This window comes from Malassezia globosa (genome assembly GCF_000181695.2).
Source record: "Malassezia globosa CBS 7966 chromosome Unknown mgl_sf_2.1, whole genome shotgun sequence".
Classification (NCBI taxonomy): domain Eukaryota; kingdom Fungi; phylum Basidiomycota; class Malasseziomycetes; order Malasseziales; family Malasseziaceae; genus Malassezia; species Malassezia globosa.
Window position 1 is genome coordinate 1 of NW_001849872.1, and position 24,380 is coordinate 24,380.

At 50.7% G+C, this 24,380-nt stretch overlaps 15 protein-coding genes across 15 annotated transcripts; 7 read left to right on the forward strand and 8 right to left on the reverse strand.

The window, feature by feature from the left end:
* Positions 1-4: 4 nt before the first annotated feature.
* Positions 5-901, forward strand: MGL_0819 (uncharacterized protein; the record flags this gene model as incomplete). Its single annotated transcript, XM_001731499.1, has 1 exon — positions 5-901. One exon carries the CDS (start codon positions 5-7, stop codon positions 899-901), a length of 897 nt encoding a protein of 298 aa, XP_001731551.1.
* A 229-nt stretch (positions 902-1,130) lies between these two features.
* On the reverse strand, positions 1,131-1,682 carry MGL_0820 (uncharacterized protein; the record flags this gene model as incomplete). The annotated part of the gene is made up of 1 exon (XM_001731500.1): positions 1,131-1,682. One exon carries the CDS (start codon positions 1,680-1,682, stop codon positions 1,131-1,133), a length of 552 nt encoding a protein of 183 aa, XP_001731552.1.
* Positions 1,683-2,141: 459 nt separating this feature from the next.
* Positions 2,142-3,161, reverse strand: MGL_0821 (uncharacterized protein; the record flags this gene model as incomplete). The annotated part of the gene is made up of 1 exon (XM_001731501.1): positions 2,142-3,161. The coding sequence occupies one exon, from the start codon at positions 3,159-3,161 to the stop codon at positions 2,142-2,144; it is 1,020 nt and encodes a 339-aa protein (XP_001731553.1).
* Positions 3,162-3,940: 779 nt separating this feature from the next.
* MGL_0822 (uncharacterized protein) lies at positions 3,941-5,085 on the forward strand (the record flags this gene model as incomplete). Its single annotated transcript, XM_001731502.1, has 2 exons — positions 3,941-4,255; positions 4,327-5,085. 2 exons carry the CDS (start codon positions 3,941-3,943, stop codon positions 5,083-5,085), a joined length of 1,074 nt encoding a protein of 357 aa, XP_001731554.1.
* A 1,511-nt stretch (positions 5,086-6,596) lies between these two features.
* Positions 6,597-7,586, reverse strand: MGL_0823 (uncharacterized protein; the record flags this gene model as incomplete). The annotated part of the gene is made up of 1 exon (XM_001731503.1): positions 6,597-7,586. The coding sequence occupies one exon, from the start codon at positions 7,584-7,586 to the stop codon at positions 6,597-6,599; it is 990 nt and encodes a 329-aa protein (XP_001731555.1).
* Positions 7,587-8,019: 433 nt separating this feature from the next.
* MGL_0824 (uncharacterized protein) lies at positions 8,020-8,817 on the reverse strand (the record flags this gene model as incomplete). Its single annotated transcript, XM_001731504.1, has 1 exon — positions 8,020-8,817. One exon carries the CDS (start codon positions 8,815-8,817, stop codon positions 8,020-8,022), a length of 798 nt encoding a protein of 265 aa, XP_001731556.1.
* Positions 8,818-9,289: 472 nt separating this feature from the next.
* MGL_0825 (uncharacterized protein) lies at positions 9,290-10,010 on the forward strand (the record flags this gene model as incomplete). Its single annotated transcript, XM_001731505.1, has 2 exons — positions 9,290-9,631; positions 9,681-10,010. 2 exons carry the CDS (start codon positions 9,290-9,292, stop codon positions 10,008-10,010), a joined length of 672 nt encoding a protein of 223 aa, XP_001731557.1.
* A 102-nt stretch (positions 10,011-10,112) lies between these two features.
* Positions 10,113-10,696, reverse strand: MGL_0826 (uncharacterized protein; the record flags this gene model as incomplete). The annotated part of the gene is made up of 2 exons (XM_001731506.1): positions 10,113-10,624; positions 10,663-10,696. The coding sequence occupies 2 exons, from the start codon at positions 10,694-10,696 to the stop codon at positions 10,113-10,115; spliced, it is 546 nt and encodes a 181-aa protein (XP_001731558.1).
* A 757-nt stretch (positions 10,697-11,453) lies between these two features.
* MGL_0827 (uncharacterized protein) lies at positions 11,454-12,209 on the forward strand (the record flags this gene model as incomplete). The annotated part of the gene is made up of 1 exon (XM_001731507.1): positions 11,454-12,209. The coding sequence occupies one exon, from the start codon at positions 11,454-11,456 to the stop codon at positions 12,207-12,209; it is 756 nt and encodes a 251-aa protein (XP_001731559.1).
* Positions 12,210-13,421: 1,212 nt separating this feature from the next.
* On the reverse strand, positions 13,422-13,965 carry MGL_0828 (uncharacterized protein; the record flags this gene model as incomplete). Its single annotated transcript, XM_001731508.1, has 2 exons — positions 13,422-13,877; positions 13,945-13,965. The coding sequence occupies 2 exons, from the start codon at positions 13,963-13,965 to the stop codon at positions 13,422-13,424; spliced, it is 477 nt and encodes a 158-aa protein (XP_001731560.1).
* A 565-nt stretch (positions 13,966-14,530) lies between these two features.
* Positions 14,531-17,515, forward strand: MGL_0829 (uncharacterized protein; the record flags this gene model as incomplete). The annotated part of the gene is made up of 1 exon (XM_001731509.1): positions 14,531-17,515. One exon carries the CDS (start codon positions 14,531-14,533, stop codon positions 17,513-17,515), a length of 2,985 nt encoding a protein of 994 aa, XP_001731561.1.
* Positions 17,516-17,712: 197 nt separating this feature from the next.
* Positions 17,713-18,531, reverse strand: MGL_0830 (uncharacterized protein; the record flags this gene model as incomplete). The annotated part of the gene is made up of 1 exon (XM_001731510.1): positions 17,713-18,531. One exon carries the CDS (start codon positions 18,529-18,531, stop codon positions 17,713-17,715), a length of 819 nt encoding a protein of 272 aa, XP_001731562.1.
* Positions 18,532-19,918: 1,387 nt separating this feature from the next.
* On the reverse strand, positions 19,919-21,115 carry MGL_0831 (uncharacterized protein; the record flags this gene model as incomplete). Its single annotated transcript, XM_001731511.1, has 1 exon — positions 19,919-21,115. The coding sequence occupies one exon, from the start codon at positions 21,113-21,115 to the stop codon at positions 19,919-19,921; it is 1,197 nt and encodes a 398-aa protein (XP_001731563.1).
* A 304-nt stretch (positions 21,116-21,419) lies between these two features.
* Positions 21,420-22,126, forward strand: MGL_0832 (uncharacterized protein; the record flags this gene model as incomplete). Its single annotated transcript, XM_001731512.1, has 2 exons — positions 21,420-21,686; positions 21,830-22,126. 2 exons carry the CDS (start codon positions 21,420-21,422, stop codon positions 22,124-22,126), a joined length of 564 nt encoding a protein of 187 aa, XP_001731564.1.
* A 1,057-nt stretch (positions 22,127-23,183) lies between these two features.
* Positions 23,184-24,359, forward strand: MGL_0833 (uncharacterized protein; the record flags this gene model as incomplete). Its single annotated transcript, XM_001731513.1, has 1 exon — positions 23,184-24,359. One exon carries the CDS (start codon positions 23,184-23,186, stop codon positions 24,357-24,359), a length of 1,176 nt encoding a protein of 391 aa, XP_001731565.1.
* Between the last annotated feature and the right edge of the window lie 21 nt (positions 24,360-24,380).

A 24,380-nucleotide genomic window follows, 5' to 3' on the forward strand; every position in this document is an offset into this window, starting at 1 on the left:
GCACATGTGGAAGCGTTTGCGATATCGAACGCTTATCGGCATGTCATCGCAAATGTTTGCACAATTAAATGGCATCAATGTCATATCTTACTATGCTCCTATGGTGTTTGAGAGCGCTGGTTGGGTCGGCCGTGATGCCTTGTTGATGACAGGAATCAATGCAATTGTGTATGTTTTCTCTACGGTGCCGACGTGGTTCCTTGTCGATACTTGGGGTCGTCGGCCCATCTTGTTGTCGGGTGCGATGCTTTGTGCTATTATGCTCGGTGCTTGTGGTATTATTTTGAAAGCGAACCAGTCGTATACACCAACGCTTGTCGTTGTTTGTGTAATTCTTTTCAACGCCGCATTTGGGTACTCTTGGGGTCCCATTCCATGGGCCTGGACACCAGAGATCATGCCACTAGCTTTCCGTGCAAAAGGATCTTCTCTCGCTGCAGCAACAAACTGGGTCTTTAACTGGATTGTGGGCCAGCTCACGCCTGTCTTACAAGAAGTTATCGGATGGTGGCTTTACATCCTGCACGCCTGTTTTTGTTTGTGTTCATTTGCACTTGTGTACTTCCTATACCCCGAGACACAGGGCGTACCACTCGAAGAAATGGATGCTATCTTTGGGGACGAAGGCGCACCTGTACCCCAGCTGGATGTTGAAACAGATGAAATCCGCACATCTCATGGCTCTGATCCCGAAGTCCATCGCTTGCGCCGTTCTATTAGTACGCACCCTCGGTTCTTGTCTGAGATGGAGCATGAAGCCTTGCTTGCATCGAAACGCCAGCGGTCTCACCATCGCAACTCGCTGCAGACAAGCTTGCAGCAAATATATTCGTCCATGACAGGTGCAAGTACCAGCACAGATCGCGGTGAGTACGAGGCTCTACCCGTGGATACCTCCTAGCTCGGCGCTTCTCGTGATGGCTCGTGACTGCATACACACTTATACGCGCTTGTATTCTTGTACACCAAGGCTGACACGTTTCCACTTTCCCTTTCTATCCCTCCAATCATGTGCTAATTCGCGTCTCCTATCTATGTAGCCTGTCTTTATACCCATCATCGCAGGATTAAATAAATGTTTGTACGAGCTTATAAGGTGAAGCCATTACGTCTCCAAGTGCTTGGAAGCCTTACATCAAACGCGTGCGTTTGGCCTGTGGTCCTAGAAGTTTAAGATGTGCCTCCAAAACCTCAATATCGCGCCGAAGATGTTCCTCACGCCCATCGAGCCAGTCAATGAGATCGATGACTTGAAATAACACAGCCGACTTACTCCCTGCATGTCCAGCACTTCCGCCACGCCCACGGCCTTTTCCCCGTGTTTGCTTCCCAGTGACAGCGCGGCTTCGTGCCCGGCGTTGCGCATTTCGCTTCCGGCGCTGAAGTTCCTCTTCATCGCAACAAAGCAAAAGGTCTTCCTCGGTATCCGTGCGATCATCCAACTCTTCGTCCTCCACGCCGGTGCCAGCACCGGAATTAAGACCCAGCGCTCGCGCACCATACGTACGTCCGATAGCGAGTAGCTCCGACAGCTGTTGAAAAGCCTCGCGTGCTTGATTTCTTCGCCGCTGCTCCGACATAATATGTCTTTGACGTCGACCGGAAGCCAAGGGCTCCGGCTTTCTCAGTTCTCTAGCCGGTTCTGTCACAACTTCTGCATCGCCCACCTGCGGCTTAGGCATCTCCAAGGGATGTTTTGAATAAGAAAACGCTGTTTCTTTGTGATCGCCTAGGTGCTCAGCCCTATTCATTGCAACAGTTGCGGGTAAAAGAACCGGGGCTTTGAAGTCATTCGGGTTAGAAAAAGAATCTAGTTTCGCGCTTAATTCTCGCGAAAATTCTCGACCTGGAGACTTGGCATTTGGTATCATGGAATCCAAGGAGTCAGCTTTACCAACATACGTGTACTTCATACAAGAATGTTGATTCGGATGAAAAAGTACAGCGTGGCTTATCACAAAGTATGGATGGATTTGGAGCTCAGGCCACTCAGGGCCCGAATTTCATTAAGCACATTTCCTGCGAACTGGCAACTTCTCATAGCGGCAGCCTGCTACGTCAGAGTGGAGCTTGCTGTATAGGCATCAAAAACAAAATGAATGACAAGTTGCGCTTCGTGACAACCACTATTTAACAACCTACTAAGCGTTCAAGTCCTCCACATCCTCCTCGAATGCAGCAGCCACCACTGCCTCGATCCACGTCCATGCCGATGTGATACGCGGCGGAGGCGCAAATGTCGGCACCATTTTATCCGGTGTAGATTGCAACGCATCTCTTGCGCGCTGAGTAGATCGCCGCTTCGACCGTGTTGACATTCGTCGTTGGGGCAACTGCTGCCGACGTTCGTTCTCAAGGGCCTCGTGTGCCAGTTGCTCTGCATGAACAAGTAAGTCGTACGCCTTAGTTTCCGATTCATGTTCTGTTTCTTCTCGAGGTGGTGCATTTGAAGCCAATAGACGTTGCAAGACGAACTGAAGCCACAATACATTTGTCATAGGAACATGTGCGGTCCACTGGTCCGCGACAAGGCTCCGCATCTTTCGATATACATCATATTGCGTGTCACCCTGACCCGAAAATAGCGACTCATCGGAAAAATCGTATGCAATTATTTTTTTTCCCAATTCCATACGTGAAAGGGAGTAGTCAATAATGGTCGCATGGATACCCGTGCGACGTGGCTCGTACATGGTCAAAATTTGATCAATATGTGTCATATGTCTCACCTGTTTCATTGTGTTCTTTTCCAATTGCTCTCGATGATACACTTCAATTTGATCCAAGTTTTCTTGTTTGTCTACACGTTGCACAAGAATGTTCCCAAGGTGCAAATCACGGTGCTCAAATGCCGTTGCTCGTTCTGCAACAGCTACAGCACATGCAACTTGCCAGAATGCAGCGGCTCGTTCCATCCAACTGGCGATAGGTGTACATTCAAGATCTTTGCCTGCATCATCCATCACAATGAGCACATACAATTGAGTCGACGATAAAACGTCCGGCCGGACATTTTCACTGCGATTCGCGTTTTCCTCTTTGAATGTATCCCAAGCTTGAAGAAGTTCAGTAGGATACGATCCTTGCACTACTAATGCTTGCTGAAGACGGACAAAGTGCTTCGCGCATGTGTCTTTTGCACGCGATAGGGCTGAGATCATGGCTACTTCGCGTTCGACGCTCTCCAATGACGAAAAAGCTATGCCACAGGACTCTTCAGCATCGACTTTCAAAGGAATGACTTTGACGATGGATGCAGCGTCGGATGGAATCCTTGGTGTACATCGATATACTTCGGAGAAACTTGCTTCTCCAATCTTTCTTATTGATCGACCATGCGACAGTTCCTGCAAAGCTTGATCAAATTCACGAGGCTCCTTTTGTTCAACACATCGAAGAAGGCTAGGTAGCCCTGTTACATCCAAAGTTAGGTCCTGCAGCGCTTGTGAGAGCTGCGCATCTGCTTTACGTGTAGACTCTTGTTTCAGTGGCGTACGAGTAGGTGTAGAGGGAACATTGGTACCAGTCCACTGACGAAGTGGTGTAGCAAGTTTACTATTAAATGCATCTCGCGGGCTGTTGATCCAAGTACTCCAGGTCGACCTGAAATCTACTCCTGAAAACAGGCTTCGGGTTGAGCGTTGAAATGCCGTCGACTCAGCGCGTGGTGGTGTGCGAGGAACATCATTTTCATCAAAAATAGGTGCATCCTGCACTATGCGCGTTCGACCTTTCCGCCCGTATACGTTGACTTGTCGCGTTGACGAGCCCAGCATGCACTTCAAAGCGCCGCCACACGACAGCACAGCCCAAGGATCCTGAGCACCGACGCAACACTACACGCGAACTCAACAATCAGACACACTGAACGCGTCTCATCACGTGACGTACGAAGAACCTGCCTCTGGGATCGTCTCGAATATCTTGAGGTAGCACGATCATGTCCGTGTCGATGTCGTGGGGTGTTAGTGCCCTCGCACGTATGCGTGGCGCATTGCGCGTGCCACACGTAGGTGCTAGACGCTTGCATATCACACCTGTCACAGAAAGCAAAAATCGTGGGCGCGCACGAAAGAGCCCCAAGACGCTGCTGCGTCTTTACGCTGAGGGAAAGCTGAAAGGTTCTGAAGCCGTCAAGGCGGCTGCATTGCTAGAAGCGCAGAATGCAGAGCAGGCTGGTACAGTGAAAGAAACTGCAGCCGAAGAAGAAGTAAGCGATACCCTGTCGCTGTCGGATGCGCGTCATGTCATTCGGGTATGTATTCTTCGGCGACTGTGTGCGCTACGTGTAAAAAGAAAGGAACTAACTAGGAATTTTTACTTTAGTCAGTGGAAGCTGCACGGCCACGCAATGCGTATGAGCTTCATGTTGTAACCAGTGTTCCTCCTAACCAGACGAACGCCTTCCGTGGCCGCATCTCGTTCCCGAAGGATCCAAGGATCAAGGGCGAAACAGTGCTCGTGTTTGCTGAGCAAGGATCTGAAACTGCTGATGCGGCGCAACAAGCAGCAGCACAACTTGAGGCGAGTGGCTCTTCCATGCGCCTAGTAATTGGCGGTAATGATATGATTGCTGACACCGTGGCTGGACGTGTGCCGTCATTCTCGCGTGTTCTTTGTACATCAGGACTCTTGCCCAGCATGAGTCGCTCGCTCGCTCGCGCTCTCGGTCCAAAGGGTCTTATGCCCAGTGCCAAGCGTGGGACAGTCGTGGATGATGCAGAAGGGATGCAGCAAGCTATCGAACAGCTTGTCACCGGCGTCGACTGGCGTGGTGATCGTGTCGGAGTTGTGCGAGCCGCTGTTGGACGCATCTCATTTTCTGATGCCGAGCTGCGTGCAAACGTCCAAGCATTTCTTGATGCGATTATTACAAAGGCAGCAAGTGGCTTGGCAGGTACAAAAGTGAGTGCGAATGTAGTTGCTAGCTATTTGCGGGACACATCAAGCAAAGATGCTCAAGGAAATATGATCCAGCGTCGCAGTCCTGGCTCTATGAAAAAGGCACTTTCGATTGTGCAACAAGTCCATCTCAGCTCTACTCAAGGACCTGGAATCCGCCTCCGGCTCGATGATGTGTTGTAGACGGTAAATACCAAAACGAATAAAAAGCACTCTCAACGAATTGCTGGTCTCAACCGTGTGCCTTTGTGTATTTATCAATACACGCTGAACGTACTCCTTGCTTCCTACCTATTGGATCTTGTTCAATATTCTTAATTTATTAATCATATGGTTAACATTTTATTCCATTTACGTCAACTTGGGCGCAAGGACAGTATCACCATATTAGAAAAGAAAAAAATATACCGCTTAGCTTTTAGATAAGTGTGTTCACGTCTCTGTTGTAACTTCTACACGCTATTTGGAAACCATGTCCCAGCTTTTGCGAAATCTTGGGACAGCTCGTGTGGGAACTCCACATGCAAGTTGATCCTCACTGTTGCTTGAATCAACCATCGTCCTGCTGGAAGAATGCGACACCTTTTCACGGCGATATCGCTGATTTTGGGAATCGCAGCATGCATTCTCTTAGGTTTGGCAACATTCTGCGTTCCCGTCAATGACAACCTGTGGCTTTTACGTGCAAAAGCAGCAGGTATCGACATGAAATTTGGGGCACTGGGCTATAGTCTGAATGGCGCCGACTCCCCCACGCGCGTCGGCTACGAAATGCCAAGGATCCTCGGTAAATTCTCGAAATCTACAAGCGATTTTTTGCATACGTTGACTTACGTTCTTGTGCTTTTTCCTATATCATTTGCGTTGGCTTGTCTGGCGACAATCGTTATGTTTTTAGCCCTGTTCCACGAAAGATCAATGGGAGCACTCGGCGCCTGCATTGCAGAGCTTGGTGCAGCATGTGCGACGGTTGCATTTGCGATACTTATTGTCATTTATATTGAAATTAACGACGAACTACATCTGGACGACGTGCTGGACATGTCCTTTGGACAGTCGTTCATTCTGACGGTCATCGCGGCGGGATGTTTGTATTGCTGCGGCATGCTATTATTAGTTATCGCATGCTGTGCGTGCTTTTTACCCCGCAACTCGCGCCGATCTAAGTCGACCAAAGCATCTTATGGTCCTGCAGCATCTACACCGGTGTCGGTGCCAGCACCTCCCGCACCAGCATCCGGGCAGCCAGCACACCGAGAAATTGACATGAGTCATGCTGATTCCTATGAAAGTGCGCAAGACCTACCGAGCTTCCCTGAACATGATCCCTCCATGAATGAGGCACTTCTGCAAAATGCTCCCCAATCCGAAGAAGTAACTATTTGGCGTCCGAATTACGACTCACATACGTGGGGTGCATGGGATGCTACCTTGCCGCCATCGACGAGTCGCCATACCTTGCATCTCGAGCCTGCAAGTGCCTCTCGCACCCACCTTTTAGAAGACTCAACACACGCTGATCATTACACGGCCTGGACGCACGCACCCACAGAGGCATACACGGCGCCGGAATGCCCTGATACCTACGCCGATGCGTCAGAATATACTCCTGGTTTGACACGCGACCAAGCGGATGCATGGTTCATACCGAGGGGGCCAAATCCGTGAGTGTCTATGCATTGATTCAGTCCAATCTATTTGCTCGTATTCTCGTCATCCGCTTGCAGAGACTGCATAATGTTGGCGAGACCACTGAGCTGGTCGGGCCGCAACTTCGACAGGACAACGCTGAGATGCAGGCGTTGCCGCGATGCTTGGTTAGCAGCAGGGGGTAGTGATGCAGGGGCATCAGTAATACCAACAAGCAGCACGGGTTCGTTTTGTGCGCCAATCACTGGGCGGGGCGCTGTCAATCCGGCATTCATCGCCACCGACTGGCCAGCACTTGCCAGCGACAGGGCTGGAACTAAGTGCGGCGCTGGCACAAGATTGATACCTAGTGCTGTTAGTCGCGGCACGCATGCAATCGGTACCACAAGGGGTAATGGTTGTGTGGGAATGCTCGTCTTAGTGAGGCTTTCGGTTGTGTTGAGTGAGGACATCCCATTCATCGTTCCGGCTGGTGTTGGCGCGACCGACCCCGAGACCGGCATGGGTGTCGCTGGTGTTGGTGTCATCGATGTCGCTGTCCCACACGGTACCGCGGTCGCCAGTGCTGTTGTCGCCGCTCCTGGCGCTTGTAGGGGAGATTGCCGAGAGGGCATGGAAGTGGCAGGACTCGGACTGCCGTTGTTTGCCGAGAGAACAGCGAGATTCGATACGGGAGGTGGTGATAACGGAGGTGGATTGGTTGATGGCAATGGTGTTGGCCGATTATCATGACTCGGTGGGCGCACGATGGGAAACGGTCGGGACGACGCACCTAGGCGGTCTTGGTGTGCATCAGGTGTGTGATCTGAACGCGCTGCTGGTGAAGATGGACGCGCGTCGTGCGATGCCGGGGACGATGTTGTCGTTGACGTTGATGCATCCGTTCCTTTAATGACTGGCATTACCCATGGGCGCTGGCGTTCAATTTCCTCCAATTCGGAGCGGGCCTTGCGAAGCTCTGTCGTTAGGTCCTGGAATGACTTCATTTCGTCCTCGTGAATAAGTCGCTCAATATGCTCGAGTGATGCAGTCATGAAGGGAGCACGCTCATGCGTCGTTGATGAGCGAGTTTCCAGCATGCGAAAGCGACGCTGTAAATTAGTATATCGATCGTACACAGAGACTGCATAGGCTTCTGACGGAAAAGGCGGTAAAACCAAATAGGACGAAGGGGTATCTGGGACCTGAGGCGAGGAAACTCGTCGCTTTTTGTACGGCACAGTGAATTGCAATGGCGCTTCATTTCCTTGAGGCACATTAGGTACGACCTGTGCATCCATACCATGAATAAGATCTCGCTCAGGCATTTGCCAAACGTGAAATGGCAGCAGCCTGTTGAGAATATCTTGCATATTGCGGAATGGAGTCAAAACGTCTGGTTGTAGACACCGCTCGTGATCACGCTGGAGCTGCGCACTGAATCTAGGGGTCGCGTTAGTTCCAACAAGCATCATGTTTCTAAACAACTTACCTCGCACGTGTTCGTGCGCGTTGTGCAGCTAGTTCGGCATCCTCACTGATCAAGTCTTTGTGAGGCGGTAAACGCACAGGACGGATGTCGCCCGCCGCGGCACTTTGGGGTGGTGGTGGGGGTGGTGCCGGCATCTGTTGAGTAGTTGGAGATGCGTGGGTGGATGTAGCTGTGCTTGTATTTGCCACTGGACGTGAGCTGATGCTCGAATTCACAGGTATAGGGCTCGGAGTGTGTGTGCGATGCGACATAGCAGAAGGCGTCACCGTAGCAGGAGTGGCAGTTGTACCGCGCCGCGGTATAGGCCCCAAACCCGAAGCCGCAGCTAATGCATTCGATATGATAAAGGGAGGACGTGGTGCTGGTGATGCTGGTGACGCCAATCCAGTGGAAATGGGCTTCACGGCACCTGATGTGTGGGAACTAGCATTTGCATGACTCCCAGGAGCAAGAGCAGGGGAAACAGAACCATTGGAACTTACCCCAGCACCCGTGTTAATGACACCTCTTGATACTGGTGTTGGTGGCATTGACGGGGGCTGTGTCGCATTCATTCTCACAGTTACGACGGGACTTGCATAAGACGATGCAGGCGATGGTGTGGGAGGGGTTGAGCGGGTATATAAGGGCGGTGCTTGCACAGAAGAGGGCGCAGCTCTCACTTGAGGGGCGTTGGTAGACGGATGTAAGGGTTCAATTGGCGTCTGGACATGTGTTTGAACAGAAGGAGACGATGTCGAGGCATCAGTAGCCGGAGCCGGGTCAGGCGGAGCTCGCTCGCCCGCATCCGACATGCGCGCGGCTATTGCCACAGGCAGCAGAGAGTTTCAACAACAGCAAATTATCAGCAAGCGCTGATTGAATCAACTAACTTTCTCTTTCAGCCCTCGTTCAGGAACGCAAATCGCGGGCTTGATCTCTAGCTCTCACTCGTGCTCTGCTCTGACAGCCTTACTCAACGCTTCTTGGGCGCCAGTCTAGGGTCGGGGGCTGAAATGACCTTGTCACTGAACGACAGGGCCTTTCTATCACGTGATATCCATCTTGTCCGATTCGTTCAGAGGCAGCCATGACAAAGCGATGTGTTGCATGCGAACGGTGCATGAATAAAAGTAGCGGGGGAGGGGGAGTTCATTAAATCAGGTGGATAGCTCCCCCCTCTGGAGCTCGCGTAGCTGGACGTGGCGTGGCGTAGCGATCTTACTGGTCCTGCAAAATTTTGTGGTGTGGGCGCCCACGTTTGAATACAAATCAGGCTTCTAGACCATGGAAACAATATACTTGCCAGCAGTATTTCCAGATGATTACAGATGCGTGTACATCGCACAATTCGACCATGTAAAAAATGGCAGTGAGTTGCGACATGCGCTGGTGCAAGCATCCAAGACACCGGTGCACTCAGATGAGCGCCGAAGGATGGACATGGCATTCGTTGATGCACGCCTCGTGTGCAGCCGACAACAACTCATAACGGCAATTTTACAGGCCATCGTTGGTGCACAGAGACGTGACATAAAAAGGGAAGAGCTAGAGCCGCTAGCTATAACGGGGCTTAAAACACCATCAATCCACTCAGACATTTTGTGGACACTCAATCCGAATAACAATGTACGTTTGAATTGCGCACATACCCTGTCATACTAACGCGGTCATACAGATCGGAGATGCACTTCGCCGTTTTGGTGTATCAGCAGCTACTAGCTCACTCCTGTTGGTGCACGTGGCCAAAGCGCCTCCGGAGGGACCACAACCCCAAGCTGTTGCGCAACAAATGAACGACCTGGTCGATGGCACACTACTGCATGGTATAGCCCTAAGCATGGATGCCTCTTCCGATGCGACAGGTGACAAAATACCCGCTGAAGCTTGGAAAGACGTGGGCAAAACATATAAGATACAAGATGCACCCGCTTACTTGCAACACGATACCCAGCAGGTGAATGCATGTATTTGCTCTATGGTAGCTTCCAAGTATGTTGGATTGTAAAAGAGAGTTGAGCTCTTGCGTCATTATCCACGAGTGAAATTTTATTTTAGTCCATCTCGACTAGACTGTTTGTGTTAGAAATGTATAGCTCCAATGTGGTACTTACTGGTACTCAGGTGCATCGAGCGAGCTTGCACCTTTCAGAGCGGGAATCGAGACAACAAACACATATTCGGCTACCTTGCTACCCATTTGGCGCACAAGAGAGCCAGCAGCGGCCGCAGATCCGCCTGTAGCGATCAGATCGTCGACAATTAGCACATTCGAGCCGGAGGGCATAGCATCCTTTTGCATCTCAAAAACGTCTGAACCGTACTCCTTGGTAAATGTAGCCTGCACACACTCGCCAGGCAGCTTTCCACGCTTGCGGACAGGCACAAATCCCGCACCGAGGCGCTGCGCAATGATCGGGCCAAGCAGGAATCCACGCGCATCCAATCCTACCACATAGTTAATCCGTGACTCACTACCTTCCTTTGCAAGGCGCGGAAGCGTCTGCGTAAATATGTGCGACATGATGTTGGTAATCAGGATCTCGAATGTGATCGGATCACGCAGCACCGGCATTACATCACAGAAGAGAATGCCCTGCTTAGGCCAGTTCTCATGGTACTCTGGCGTGAGCAGCACGCCTACACTCAATTGGACATACGAAATTTGGTCTTTAAGAGCTCAATGTCCGACATGGTCAGCAAGTAGGATTCTTCGTTCACGCCCTGTCCAAACTTCCCCGTACGAGTTCGGGCCTTAACCAATGCAATTATGTCGCGCGCACAAATACAATGTAATGGAGGCGTGTACTTTCATTATATAGAGATCGCGAGAGGCCTGTGGGAGTGTCCTCCTTCGTTCTCGTAGGTTTGCGTGTAGAAATCAGGGTCGATCTCCCCGATCCAATTCTCCAAATCCAAGCACGCACTCACGCTTGTTTATACATATATATATACACATCTTTCAGTTGTGCTGTTGACATGGACGAGTCAGGTGGCGCGCAGGCGTCGCCATCCATGGAAACAATTCATCATTCGGTACGTATGCGGTATATATCTAATCCTTGCGTATAAGCTATCGACGGATTCACTTAGTGGCGAGGCGAGCACCGTGGCCCAAATGGCCCCATATGTGACAGATCCAGCACAATTTCTGCTAAATATGCCCACCGACAAGACATTCACTACTCAGGTACCTGCTTCTCTCTTTGAGGAGTGTGTATGCGTGTTAAAAAGAACTGTTCAATGGCGCGTTTCTTCCACACGTTACAACGGTGCATTGCCTCATGGCAGGCGATACGCCTGGCGCAAGCACTACGTATGTGATCATTCAGGGAAGCCGCGTGACAGGCGAAATCCAAATTTGGCACCAGGAAAACGGAGATCAAGACGGGCGTCTATAAAAATTGGATGTCCCGCGTCGTTCACTGCGACACAGGAGGTCGGAAGCGACATGGTCATGATGGTGTGTCGTTTTCAGCATCAGGGTCATACCGTCAACACACGAGAGTACTGGGCAAGCAGTAGGATCCCAGACAATGTGCGGGATTGGATTAAAGAACGCGTTAGTGAAGGACGCGATCAGAAGGAGATTGTGCAAATGATCCACGAACATCAAAAGAATGCAGCCAACATACCCCCCACAAGCCCCGCATTTATCCCTCCAGGTGTGCAAATCACTCGAATGGATGTGTACAATATCATAAAGCGCCACAAGAACCTTCAAGCCCACGAGCATGAGTCGTCCACCCAGAAATTAAATGCAACATCCGATTCGGCGCAACCTAATGATGCTGACACGTCACACTTGCCTTTAACTACATTAGAGGCTCCGGATTCGTCTTCAGTCTCAACGCCCACACCATTGGCTATCACTACTGACACCCGCAGAGCCGTTGATACAAGCGAAATCGATCATGCGGCTGCTGCTCCATACCCTATTTTGTCAACAGCTACGCAACTCTCCCCTGCGACGCCCGAGGAAGCTGTGAGCTTTGCTCAGCAGTGGAGTGACTTACTCACTGAACTTCAAGCACTCCAACCACAAATGATGGAGTATGCTCTTACGGCCGGCACAACGCGGCAACCCAACACCACGGCTGCTTGGTCACATGCCATCGCACAGCTCACACAGGCTTGGTATGTCGCGTGTAATTTGCTTGATCGGCCTGTTTTGCCATCACAACCGCCGCCGCCACCACCTCCATAGTATTTCTTGTATGTTGGTACGCTTTCAAACCTTTCTCCTTACCTCATGGTCATACGTGCGTCCAGCGGCTCATCGTGTACATTTCCTTGAGCACGATTCGCTCTAAGAATGCTGCAAATGAAGCGTCAAATAAAAATCGGCCTGTTTTCATTCACACCACCAGTTGTCTCCACACAACAGTGCTGATTTCAACCGAGCGGCTCTAACATACACGTCTCGCGCTCTGGCTACGCGATCATGCTGGAGACCACCGAACGCCAAATCACCGACCCGTCCTTGCTTCCTAGCATAGTTCCGCGTATTAGAACCATTTTGAATTTGCTGGCTCAGGCACGCGATGCACCCTCTGAACAGGACGATAGTAATGAGCATGCAGCGACGCATGAACGAAGCATGGAGTCGACTCATTCTTCGGATCAGATCCCGAATTTAGCTTTGGGTACCATCAACGACGAAGATGATTGGGATATGTGGCTGCAGGCGGATGCATCAACTGGGTCGTCCAAGTCTCGTATACCCGGGGCATTGTTGACGAAGCTAGCGCATGAAACAATGTCTCTCAAAGCTACCTTCGCGGCGGCGTACGCTGCCGTAGATGCAGCGCCAGGTGCAGATATGAGCATCGTCGAGCAAAGCGCACTGCTAAAAAAGCTCGAAACGTATGAGCAACGCCAAGCGTACGTGAACATGCGTTAAGACACACTCACCATCTCAGGGATATGGCCGACATTTGGTCGAAAGGTTTGGAAGAAATGACTACGGATCACTCGCTTTCTCCAATGCACTAAGACTCGCCCTTTCAAGAGTTCGCTTTGCTTGCAACAGCATGGGGCTGTCTTGTAAACAGTTATGCGCTTAGCAATTTGTACATACGCATCAATCATCACGTCCTGTCCCTCATGTGACAATCCCACGGCTCCCTTGTTCTCGCGGACGCCCTTTTCATACGCATGCACAATGGCTTTAGCCATAGAAATGTCTTGCATGATTGTAAGTATATACGAGTGCCATGTTACAACGGTTTCGCCCAGTACGCACCTTTCTCCGAGGGCGAGTATACTTGATGAATAGTGTCAAGTTGTGCCGGGTGGATTGCTTGCTTTCCATCAAATCCTAAAGAGGCACCGTCTAGACACTCTTCTCGTAGATAGGCATCATCTTTGTACTCGATGCACACCATATCCTGAAGTGTTAGTAAATGTCTTGAACCAACTATCGACGCACAATAGCCTGAAGTCCATATGCTTTCGCGACGGTAACAAGATGGGCGCGTGGAAACAACAAGCTTTGCACGTTTCGCGAGCGCCCAATTCCCGTGGATGCACAATAGTCTTCGCTTGCAAACATCAATGCTGCTATGCGAATTTTGTGGTGATATGTTGCCATACGGACTGAAATATGCTCAAGGATCGCTGGCATTCGTAGCAGCGATGCGGCACTTTCAATCGAAAGCACAAGTGCAAGCGGTGAGTTTTTTGTGTAAGTAGAAAAATTCATAGCACTGCGCGCAATCAGTTCAATATCTTCAGCGCTCTCGACTTTTGGGAGCACTAGAGCTTGAAGTCTCTCACTGGGAAGCACAGCGTCCAAGTCAGATTGAGCAACAGCCGGCGAGATTGATGGCGCATTAATTCTAACGGCCAATTCCGCATTCGTTGGGGTTGAGCACTTAGATAGCGTCAGTAGTGATTTCTAATCGTACAAAAGCATGCCAAGTTTGAGTTTAGCTACGTACCTGAAGCGCCTCGTGTACCATGTTGCGTGCAGCATCTTTTTGATGCCTCGCCACGCTGACATCAGCCATGCTTAAGGAAAATGAACGTACCTATCCTCCAAATCATAAACGATTGTGTCTGCATTGAGATGCTGGCTCTGACCGCGTGAGTGCTTTCTATGCTACCGAACATACTTTGCTGAGCATTTTCTCCGAGCTGCCTGGCACATACTGCAGACTCCTTCGAGCGCGAGATCCTATACCTGTGTGTACATGCCGCATCCATGCGCTGAAGCGTACACTGCGGTATGGAAATCCGAGCTTCCCCTGACGAAACACACATCCCTTTATCGATGATATGCTAGCTAAGCCCATTCGTTTCGTATCCGTGCACCGGAATAATTAAGATTGGAGACTGAGAGCGAACCGATCAGCGTCTACCAGACGCCCAACGCCTAATTTTGGGCGCGACCGCTGTTGGTTCACATGAAGCAGCACTCCACATGGAGAAAAAGGAGAAAGCGCCTCAGGCGATGAGGCAGGAAAAACTGGGGCTTGTTCAGAATCAGTTCAGTTCAGAAAGAGTAAGGTTCATTGGCCTCTGACCATGTCATTGACCAGGCCTTGGACCAATGCACTGCAGGTTGCACAGCCTGTAGCACATATCGTGCTTGTCATGTACATGGTACATGCGAGTTATGTAAAAAAGCGCATTCGTATATGCCTCGGCATGGAACGTCAGGTTTTCCTGGATGATCATGAAGACGGCGGTGATGGTGCTGGTTTGCCAGACCAGTTGCTGCCTCAACCGGTCGTTGTGGCGCAGCGTGAGCGATACTCTCGTGCGGTGCGTGTGGTCATGTTGGTCATTGCAGCCTCTTTCGTTGTTTCAGGTGCGCTCGTTGCGGCTCAAGCCGTTTTGCCACCACGAACATGGTTACCATCCATGGCGCCATGGCACATGGTCCTCGTTCAGGCTCTGGGTGGTCTTGTTGCTTGGTGTGTCATCGCACTTGCTGCATTACGTGAGGAACGTAGGCATGGTGCAGGAAAATTGCGCCGATCTCGGCTCATCGTCACCATTCTGCTTGGTGTAGCGATGGATTTGGCACAGGCCATTTGGCATGTTCAGCATCGCTCCAAGTCAACGGAATCTTTTGTCTGGGCACAGCTTCAAGTGGCTATTCTCGGTGTACGGCTACTTCTTCTATACCCAGTCTTAGCGTATGTTTCCCTACACGAGCGGGTGCAGTATTTGCCTCTGACGGCACATACTTCGACTGTGGACACGGAAACAGAGCACATGGCGAACTATCCAGATGGATCAGCATCGGCTGCTGCGTCAGGATCGGCATCTTCAGCATCTATGGGCTCTCTGGTCAATCGTATCCGTGTGCTTGGTCCTTACCTGTGGCCATCTAACTCACCACGTCTGCAATGCCTTGCCGTATTGTGCATAGGCTTGTTGCTGCTGGGTCGATTTGTGAATCTGCTTGTGCCCATAGCATTGGGTCGCGTGGTTGAGTCTCTTAGCGCAAAGTCGGATCCGTGGATGCCTATCGTAATCTTCGCCACACTGAAAGTATTCCAGGGCTCTGGTGGCCTTCTCGCTGTCGCACAAAACCTATTATGGTATCCTATTTCGTGGTACTCAGACATGAACATGAGCCGACTCATGTTTGACCGTGTGTTGAATCTGTCGATGTCTTACCATACGCGCCGTAAGACTGGTGAGCTGATTCGCACGTTAGACCGTGGCACGGCGCTCAACAACTTTTTTGAGTACCTTCTATTCTCTCTATCGCCCGTGTTCGTCGACATCTTTGTTGCCATCGTGTATCTTTCATGGTCATTTGGTCCGGTTATCGGCGCGATCCTCCTCGTCATTATGTCCTTGTACACATACTGCAGTATTCGCGTAACGACGTGGCGCACGAAGCTTCGCCGCGAAGTGAACAGCAGAGACTCGGCATGCAAGGCGATTACTACTGACATGTTGTTGAACTATGAGACAGTCAAGAGCTATGGAAATGAGTCTTACGAGTCGGAGCGCTTTGCTGCAGCCCTCGTTCATTATCGTGAGGCAGCCTATCAGGTAGTGCTGAGTCTCAACATGCTGAATCTGATGCAGAATCTCATTCTTGCTTTCGGCACTCTATTCTCTGTCCTAGCTGTTGCTTATACTGTTGTGTTGGGCCGTGCAACACCATCACAGTTCGTCGTATTTGTGTCGTATCTCCAGCAAGTGTATTCTCCCCTCAGCATGCTTGGCACTTTGTATCGTGTTGTGAATCAGAACCTTGTTGATACCGACAAACTTATGGAGCTACTGAACGAAGACGTGGACATCAGAGATGTGCCTGGTGCTCAAGATATTCGAGTGACTCGCGGCGAGATTACATTTGACAACGTGCATTTCTCATACGATACAAACCGTGTTCATGCACTGAATGGCATGTCATTCCATATCAATGCGCACCAACGTGTTGCGTTAGTTGGTGAGAGTGGATCTGGTAAATCTACTATCCTTAAGCTGCTATACCGCTTCTACGACATCACACATGGTCGCATCTTGATCGATGGACAAGATGTACGTGATGTTACGCAGCAGAGCCTCCGAAAAGCAATCGGCATAGTTCCGCAAGAGCCATCCCTCTTCAACATGGACATTCGCGAAAACATTAGGTATGGTGACATCCATGCGTCAGACGAAGCTGTTGAGGCGGCAGCCCGAGCTGCACAGATTCACGACCGGATTCTCGAGTTCCCGGACGGCTATGATACAGTTGTTGGCGAACGTGGCGTGCGTTTGAGCGGAGGTGAAAAGCAGCGCGTCGCTATTGCGCGAACAATCCTAAAAAATCCCCCGTTACTTCTTCTGGATGAAGCTACCTCTGCTCTAGACAGCCACACGGAGCGCCTCCTCCAGACTGCTTTGCACACACTGATGCATGGTCGCTCATCATTGACAATTGCACATCGTCTCTCGACGATTGTTGACTCAGACTTGATTCTCGTTGCTGATCGAGGCCAAATAATCGAATCTGGCACTCATACGGAACTGATGAACAAGGGTGGCAAGTACAGTCAGTTGTGGCTTCAGCAGAGCAAGACACAGGCAGAGCAGGAAGCTCTGACTTGTTCAAAGCAAGGAGCTACTCCTGAACCAAAACATTCGCAGGGCGTTGTGCTAATCGGAGAGTCGGATGCGTCACAAGGCGCGGAGCAAGACACGAATCAGGCCGTCCATCCAAGTGCGCCTCAAAACCAGGCATATGAGGCCCCGTCTCCAAACAAGGAACTATCCAAAAATGCTCATGAGTCGTCATCGTCTGGAGGTGCCCCTACTGGAGAGGAAACTGCTTCATCTAACAACGCTCTATCCGTCGAACAGGTTTCACAAGGTAAAGAGACTGCACAGGCCACAGACAATCTCCCATCGGAAGGAACCGCATCTGACGCAGCCCCACCGACCGAAGCAACGTCTTCGGCCACGCCGCACAACGTTAACCCCTCCTCGTCTTCGCAAGCGTCCAAGCGTCATTCATCGTCGAGCAAGAACCGCAAGAAGCATCGCAGACGTCGCCGCTAGTCAGCTTACCTTGTCCATTTGCTCAAGGCCTCGAAATTGTGTTGTAAAACAAAAAATAGTTAAATGCAATGTGAAAGGAGAGAGAGAAAAAAAAAAGAGACGGACGACTGAAAGCGAGGGATCGCGCGGGTGCTCCAAGTTCTACATGAAACTAGCATTATTGGGAAAGGTGATCGAAGCGAAGGGACCTCTCATCATTAGGGAATTGCAACGGGGTTACCAAGCTCGTCACGAACAACAACGACTTCGACATCAGCACGCTCACCATTGTCCATGAAAATGACTGAGGTCATATCAATAGGATCCGTACGGACACCACGCTTCTCCATAAATGAGCGACCCAGGATCACTGGGAAGTAGCTGTCCTCTGCTAGCATTACAGTTAGGGGCACGGCCTTACTGCCAACTTGCACGGGCCACTTGCCCAGGTTCGTGATACCGTTGTAACCGTACGTGCCGGGCGTAGTGTCGACAGGGATGAAGCCGTGGTCCAAAGCGAAGCTGCGGCTCACATATACATGGCGGTAACCAGCCTTGAGCATCATTGGAACATTGTTCACGGGTCCAAGGCTACCACGCAACAGACGCACACCCCGTGATGCATGGAACTCGTCGAACGCCACCTTGTGCTGAAGCGACGCCTGTGACTGCGTTGTCCGTTTGGACCTCACGCTCGGCGGGCGCGGCTCATACACCGGCGCAGGAACGGGGGTCCTGAGCTTCATCTGCGTTGGCGTGTATGGCTCGCGCTGTGGCGGGTACAGAATACTGTCACGGCCACCGCCACTCACGCCACCAGCCTCGACAAATTCCTCAACACCGGGCACCGTCGCGGACTGGACACGGTGAATGCTAACAGAGCCTGTTTTACCACGGGCAGGAGTGCGAGTCACCAGCGTCGACTCGTTGAGCACGGGCACATTTGGGCTGCTTGTCGAAGTCGGAGCAAGTGCTGTGTAGCTGTATCGGTGGGGCAGGGGCCATGGGTGAGGGCGCAGCCGGAGCGACAGAGCCATAGCTTGGCAAGTCCAAATACAAGTTTACGTCTTTGTCATTTTCGTGGCGATCCATGAAAATGTCGAAGTCATCAGCATCTTCGAGCTTGTACGGCTCCTTGTCGTGCAGATACCTGAACGTGATAGACGACGTGTCCTTTACACCAGCCCTGTATCCGACACGCTCCTTGATACTGGCGGTCAGCTCATCTCTCCCGCACATCTCCCGTGACAGTCACGCACGTACCTCTCAAATGATATCGTCATCATGAACCCGGATCGAGAAACTCTGCGAATTGCTTTGATGGATCTGTATCATATGCGTTAGCACATATCCAAGTCCAGACTCCAGAATTCCATGCACACTTTATTTGTGCGCAAGGACTTATCGCGTCACATACGTTCAGAATCGGCGCCATGGTTGCGGTCCAAAGCGATGTTTTCTAGACTGATGATCTCAAGACCACTCTAACTGCTGTTGTCGGCGCTCTCGATGTAGATTGTTCCGCGTGCGTGGTATAGACTCGCGATTTCGGCCGAAACCTGCCCGACGCGATCGTTCACGTGATAAGAACATCTATTGTGGAGTAAACGACACGCCTCGTGAACGTCGTCGTCAATCTCGCTGATCAGCAGCATAAGCAACGAGCAACGGGCAGCGTGGCCCGCACTGCTGAGGAAATGATCGGTGTCACTGTGGCTGCTTTGCTTGCAAGCTCAAGTTTCGTGCTTGGAATGCTTGCAATGCACTGGCGTGCGGACCATCTGCTTCTTTGGGAGAAGAATATATCTCAAGAGCATCTACTGGTTGCACTCCATTATTACGTGCATACGATTGGCGCGTCTCCGGCTAGGTACAGGTCTGTGCTACTCGCTATTGGAACGTTGCAAACCTGCATCCTTGGCGGTAAGATTGTTCTCGGATCAGAGAATAATTGGCTTTTTGACGGCGCGAGTTTGTGTACGTAGGCATGGGACGTGATGGCTTACATCGTACAGTCCTTGTATGCGCCTCAAGTGTGCTTTACGTGAACAAAATCCAGCCTTGTAAGTTCTTTCTTATCCAACTTCCCAACCCGTCCCACTCACACATACATTTTCCAGATGTACAAGCACTCCCATCTGTCTTGCTATCTGATGACCACTTGACCGCATCGCAAGCGCAGGAACTTTTCGCACTCCTGCGCGAACTTGCAAGTGCACACATTCTTTTGTCAATTGCACTAATCGGTATCATTTTACTGCAATGCGGGAAATACTATAGCGTTCGTTTGCAAGAACGTGAGCGCAATGAAGAAGTCGATGTACGCTATGTGCGCCGCCTACGACAGCGGCAACGGCAAGAACGGGAAAGCGGCTCAGCTCGCATTGATCAGGATGACGTACTTTTGGCTCGCGCTGGTGCACACTAAATCTGCACTTTCGACTCACCAATATGCTTGGATAATTTGACAAATGTGTCGCAGCCATATCCGTACAAACTCATAATGTCGAGACTGCTTTCTCCAAAATATCCCAAGTATAGGCGCGACAGGGGCAAGCCGTAACCAAGGCCAGCTAGTGTACCCATGCTACTGCTCAATGCACTGCCCGTTACGTCACTATCGTCGCCGGCCATTGATTCGTTGGTATCTTGGGGTTGGACACTGGTGAAGGCGTAACTGAAAATCTGCGACATGTTTTCCGGAGGAATTCCACCGCCTTCATCACGTATGCGCACAGTAATATGTCCTTGAGCACTTGCAAGTGTTACGGTTATCGGAGGCATATCTTCAGCCGAGCCACCTGGATGCCGTGTGAGGAATGTCTCAGTCGTGGCACGGAACGAATTCTTCAGTAACTCCGTCATTACATAGTCCAAATGTACAGGGATGCCGACAGTTCGTGCTTCCAAATCACCCTCAAACTTGATCTCTGGTGCCATATCGTATGTCGCCTCACATAGTGCACGAACATACTCGCCACTAGATCGGATCACGTACACGGGCGACATCTGCGTGTCTATAATACCCACAGAAGTAGGCGACTTAGATAAACTCGATACATCAGCGCCATCTCTGGACTTTCTCGCGGCTTCTGAAAGGGCCAGGTGCTGCTCGGCAATAATTCGTATGCCTATACGACTGTGCAACGCTGCATCAAGAAATTTCGATATGCGCACAGAATCCATGTATTTTTTACACTCCATAAATCCGCGCGCTAACGTAGGCACCAGATCTGCGTGCTCTTCCACGAGTAGTCGAAGCTTCTGAGCGAAACGATCATTGTCCTCCAGCGTGTGGACAGGCGAAAATTCTGCCAGTTGTTGGAATGAAGACGCATATAACCTAGCGACTTCTTGGATGTACGGGTTGGTGCCAATTATAAAAGGAAGCGAGTAAAACTGTCGCACTCGCCGAGCAAGACGCACAGGCAATTCCTGTTGTGTGTATTTAGCCGATCGGAGCAGTTCATCAGTCGTGGGCGCTTTGCCTGGTTGTCCACCATGTGCCAACAAATATGGCAACGTAATAGGTTGTGGCGTATTCTCCAGAGATCGTGCAAGTAAATTCATTGGCACACCATACACCGCAAAGCGCATGCCATTGCGCAGCGTGGACGCCATACTGCCGACCTGTGTGTTGCTTAGGTATCCAGGACCGTGTCAGTCAAACAGTGGAGATACATGCATATCCCCTATTAACAGGCTCGGCGCGCCCTACTTGGCAAAGAGAGCTTCCTCCGTGACATTCTGTAACAACAGCTCGGCCGAGATCTAGACATCAGCCGCCACCGCCTTTCCTGTCAATCTGTTGTGCAGGAGCGAGCGCCGGGTCCAGGGGCAATGTGAAGTCTCTTAATCGGCTGTGCTCGTGCGTGAACCTGACAACATTTGAAGGTATACGATTCTTTTGTCCCACCAGCCAACCATGACTGATTTATTCGAATCGTATGCATCTGACTTTGCGCAGCTGCGTCAGTCAATTGAGAATCGACTTGCGGTGGATTTTTCAAGCATGTCGGCTGAAACGCGGCACTCTGCGTTGCGGCATGCAGATGCTGAGGCTGAGGAAGCAGGCGAACTAGTGTCACAAATGGAGATTGAGGTTCAGTCTTTTCCATCAGCCGTGCGTGATCGATACGTGGCTGAGCTTCGTGCCCTCAAGCATAGTCTGGAAAAGTTGCAGCAGGATATTGTATGTGTTTTAGGAACCCAATCCGTTCACCCTATCTCTCTGCTTCGTACCTATCGATCAGTTTTACTGACTTAAAACTGTTATAGCGCGCAAAAGACCCTCGCTCACTAAATACCGGCTCCAGCGGGCTCCCTTTCGACGAGTACCGTGACTCTGATCTTGAAGCCAATGATGACGTGCAGCAGCGTCAACGCTTGCTTCGCGGCACTGACGTATTAGAACGAGGTTCCCGGCGTCTTGCTGACTCTACGCGTCTAGCTATGGAGACAGAGGATATTGGTGCCAATATCCTTCAGGACCTTCAGCGGCAACGCGAGCAGATTGAGCACAGTCGCGACACGGTATGTGCCAAGCTTGTCGCACCCATCTCTAACTTTTGTTTTAGCTACATGGAGCAGATTCACACATTGATAGGTCGTCACGGACGTTGCAAGAAATGATTCGTCGGTACGTTCTCCGTCTACATTCACCACACCTAACCGCGCACAGGGCCAAGCAACAAAAACTTGTAACTACTGCAATTATCGTCGTTCTTGTATTGCTTATTCTCCTTATCCTGTATTCCAAGCTTTTTTAAGATTCATCTAGCATGTACTTGACAATGTACACGATCTTGGGCTGGCTGACAGTCCATTTTTGTTCCTCGTTTGTCCCAGGCTTGGCTCATCTTCGAAGTAGTTTGGTGGAGCACCAATAAAGAATGCACGTGCTGGTTGCTTTTGAGCAACTTTCGACAGGGAGCCCCATGCTAATTTGGAACGCAAGCCACGCCATTTTGCTCGCACGATCTGGTCCTGATGGGGTCCTCGGGTCAGGCACAGCCCCTAAAATTCCGGTCCCCTGAGGGTGTATATGTATGCCGGGACTGGCTAAATCCTGTACAAGCCAGATACGCCTCACAGCATGGATTGAATCCCTCCTTGGCCCACTCCTCTTTCGAAAATGTGACGTTGCAATCCCGATATACTCTGATGAATGAAATGCCACGTATGAGTGGTACTATCGTTCATCCGCGTACAATATCACACACAGAAGAAACAAGCATTAACAGATTTGCAGTGCCAAGTACACTGGTGAGCCAGGGTCTCGATGCACACGCTTCAGGTGAAATGCCGCCGTCCGAAGCAGCGTCAACGGATTCATTTGAAGCATCAGCACATACCTCTCCTGCCTCAGCAGTACGATTGACGCGGCCTAAATTGAGTCTGCGGACGTTGGGTGGCTCTTTCATTGTGCGTTCCAACCAGCATCAGGATTTGTCACGATATTTTGGAAATCGAACCGAGTCATCCACCTTTACCGTAAGTGACCAAGTCTGAGCACTCTTTGTGCCTGTTTCCTTTTCTTTCTAACACAAATCAGCTAATGAATGCGAGCAAGACTTTGTTTTGGTTTACAAATGTGCACGAAAAAGCAAAAGAGCCGGCCGGACGTATTGTCTTTACTCACGCACCGCAGTGTCATGACATACATCAGCATACATGTCGACACGACCGCATGGATGTCATCGTAGGATTGTCAAGTGGCGATCTTGTATGGATCGATCCCATCCATTATCGTTGCACACGTATGAACAAAAATGGCCTTGTTTCTAAGTCGCCCGTACGGCAAGTACGTTGGATCCCATTTCAAGACACTCGCTTCCTCAGTGCTCATGAGGATGGTTCCATTTATGTGTGGGATGTCGAACGTGAGGATCCCCCTGAGGGCTTCGAAAAAAAACCCAACGACTCTACTTGGAACCCAAAGACAAGCATCGTTGTAGAAAAGCCTGATATCCGCTCCGACACATCGTCGAGCGGCGTGTTGAAAATGGGCCGCCATCGTGATCATCAGCCCGTGTTCTACAACCCTGTGGCTGTATGGAATGTATCACGACGACCCATAACCGATATGGCCTTCAGTCCAGATGCCTTCATGCTGGCAGTCACAAGCGAGGATGAACTTTTACATCTTATTGACGTGAAGCGAGAAGTACTTGTGCGTTCATTTTCGTCCTACTTTGGTGGCTTCAAATGCTCGTGCTGGTCACCTGATGGCCGCTTTCTCTTGACTGGAGGCCAAGACGACCTTATTTGTATATGGGCACCTCACGAGGGCCACCTTGTTGCTCGCGCCCAGGGACACGACTCATATGTATCGGCCGTGGCTTTTGATCCGTGGTGCTATCAAAGTTCCTCCTCATTCGATGCATACCGCATTATCTCTGTTGGCGAGGATGGCAGGCTTTGCTTATGGGACTTTTCTAGCTCTTCTCTGCATCGCCCTCGGACCAAACCGATCGGAACTTCAACCACAATGCATACGTCGGCCTTTCGACACTCTCCTTCAAATATCCATATTCGGACGCAGCCACGGGCCGATGTGCCTATGCTGCATCCTACATCTACAGTCTCAATGCCTTGGTGCGCACCATGCGCCTTGCGTATCGCGCCCTACTACCTGATTGTTTTGCGTCTTGACGGTGAAATAGACGTATTCAGCCGGCCAAAGCGCGCAGCTGAACCGCCCCGACGATTGGATACCACATCTGATTTTTCGTCCAGGCAAGGGTTCAGTCCTCGTAAGTCGGATGACGAGCCTATATCGCCTGATGGCAAAGCGCAGCGACACACGTTTCGCCGTACACTTGGCTCACCATTTACACGGAGTCTGCGAAAAAGTGCAGCCTAATGCAATGTTTTATGGGTCAAG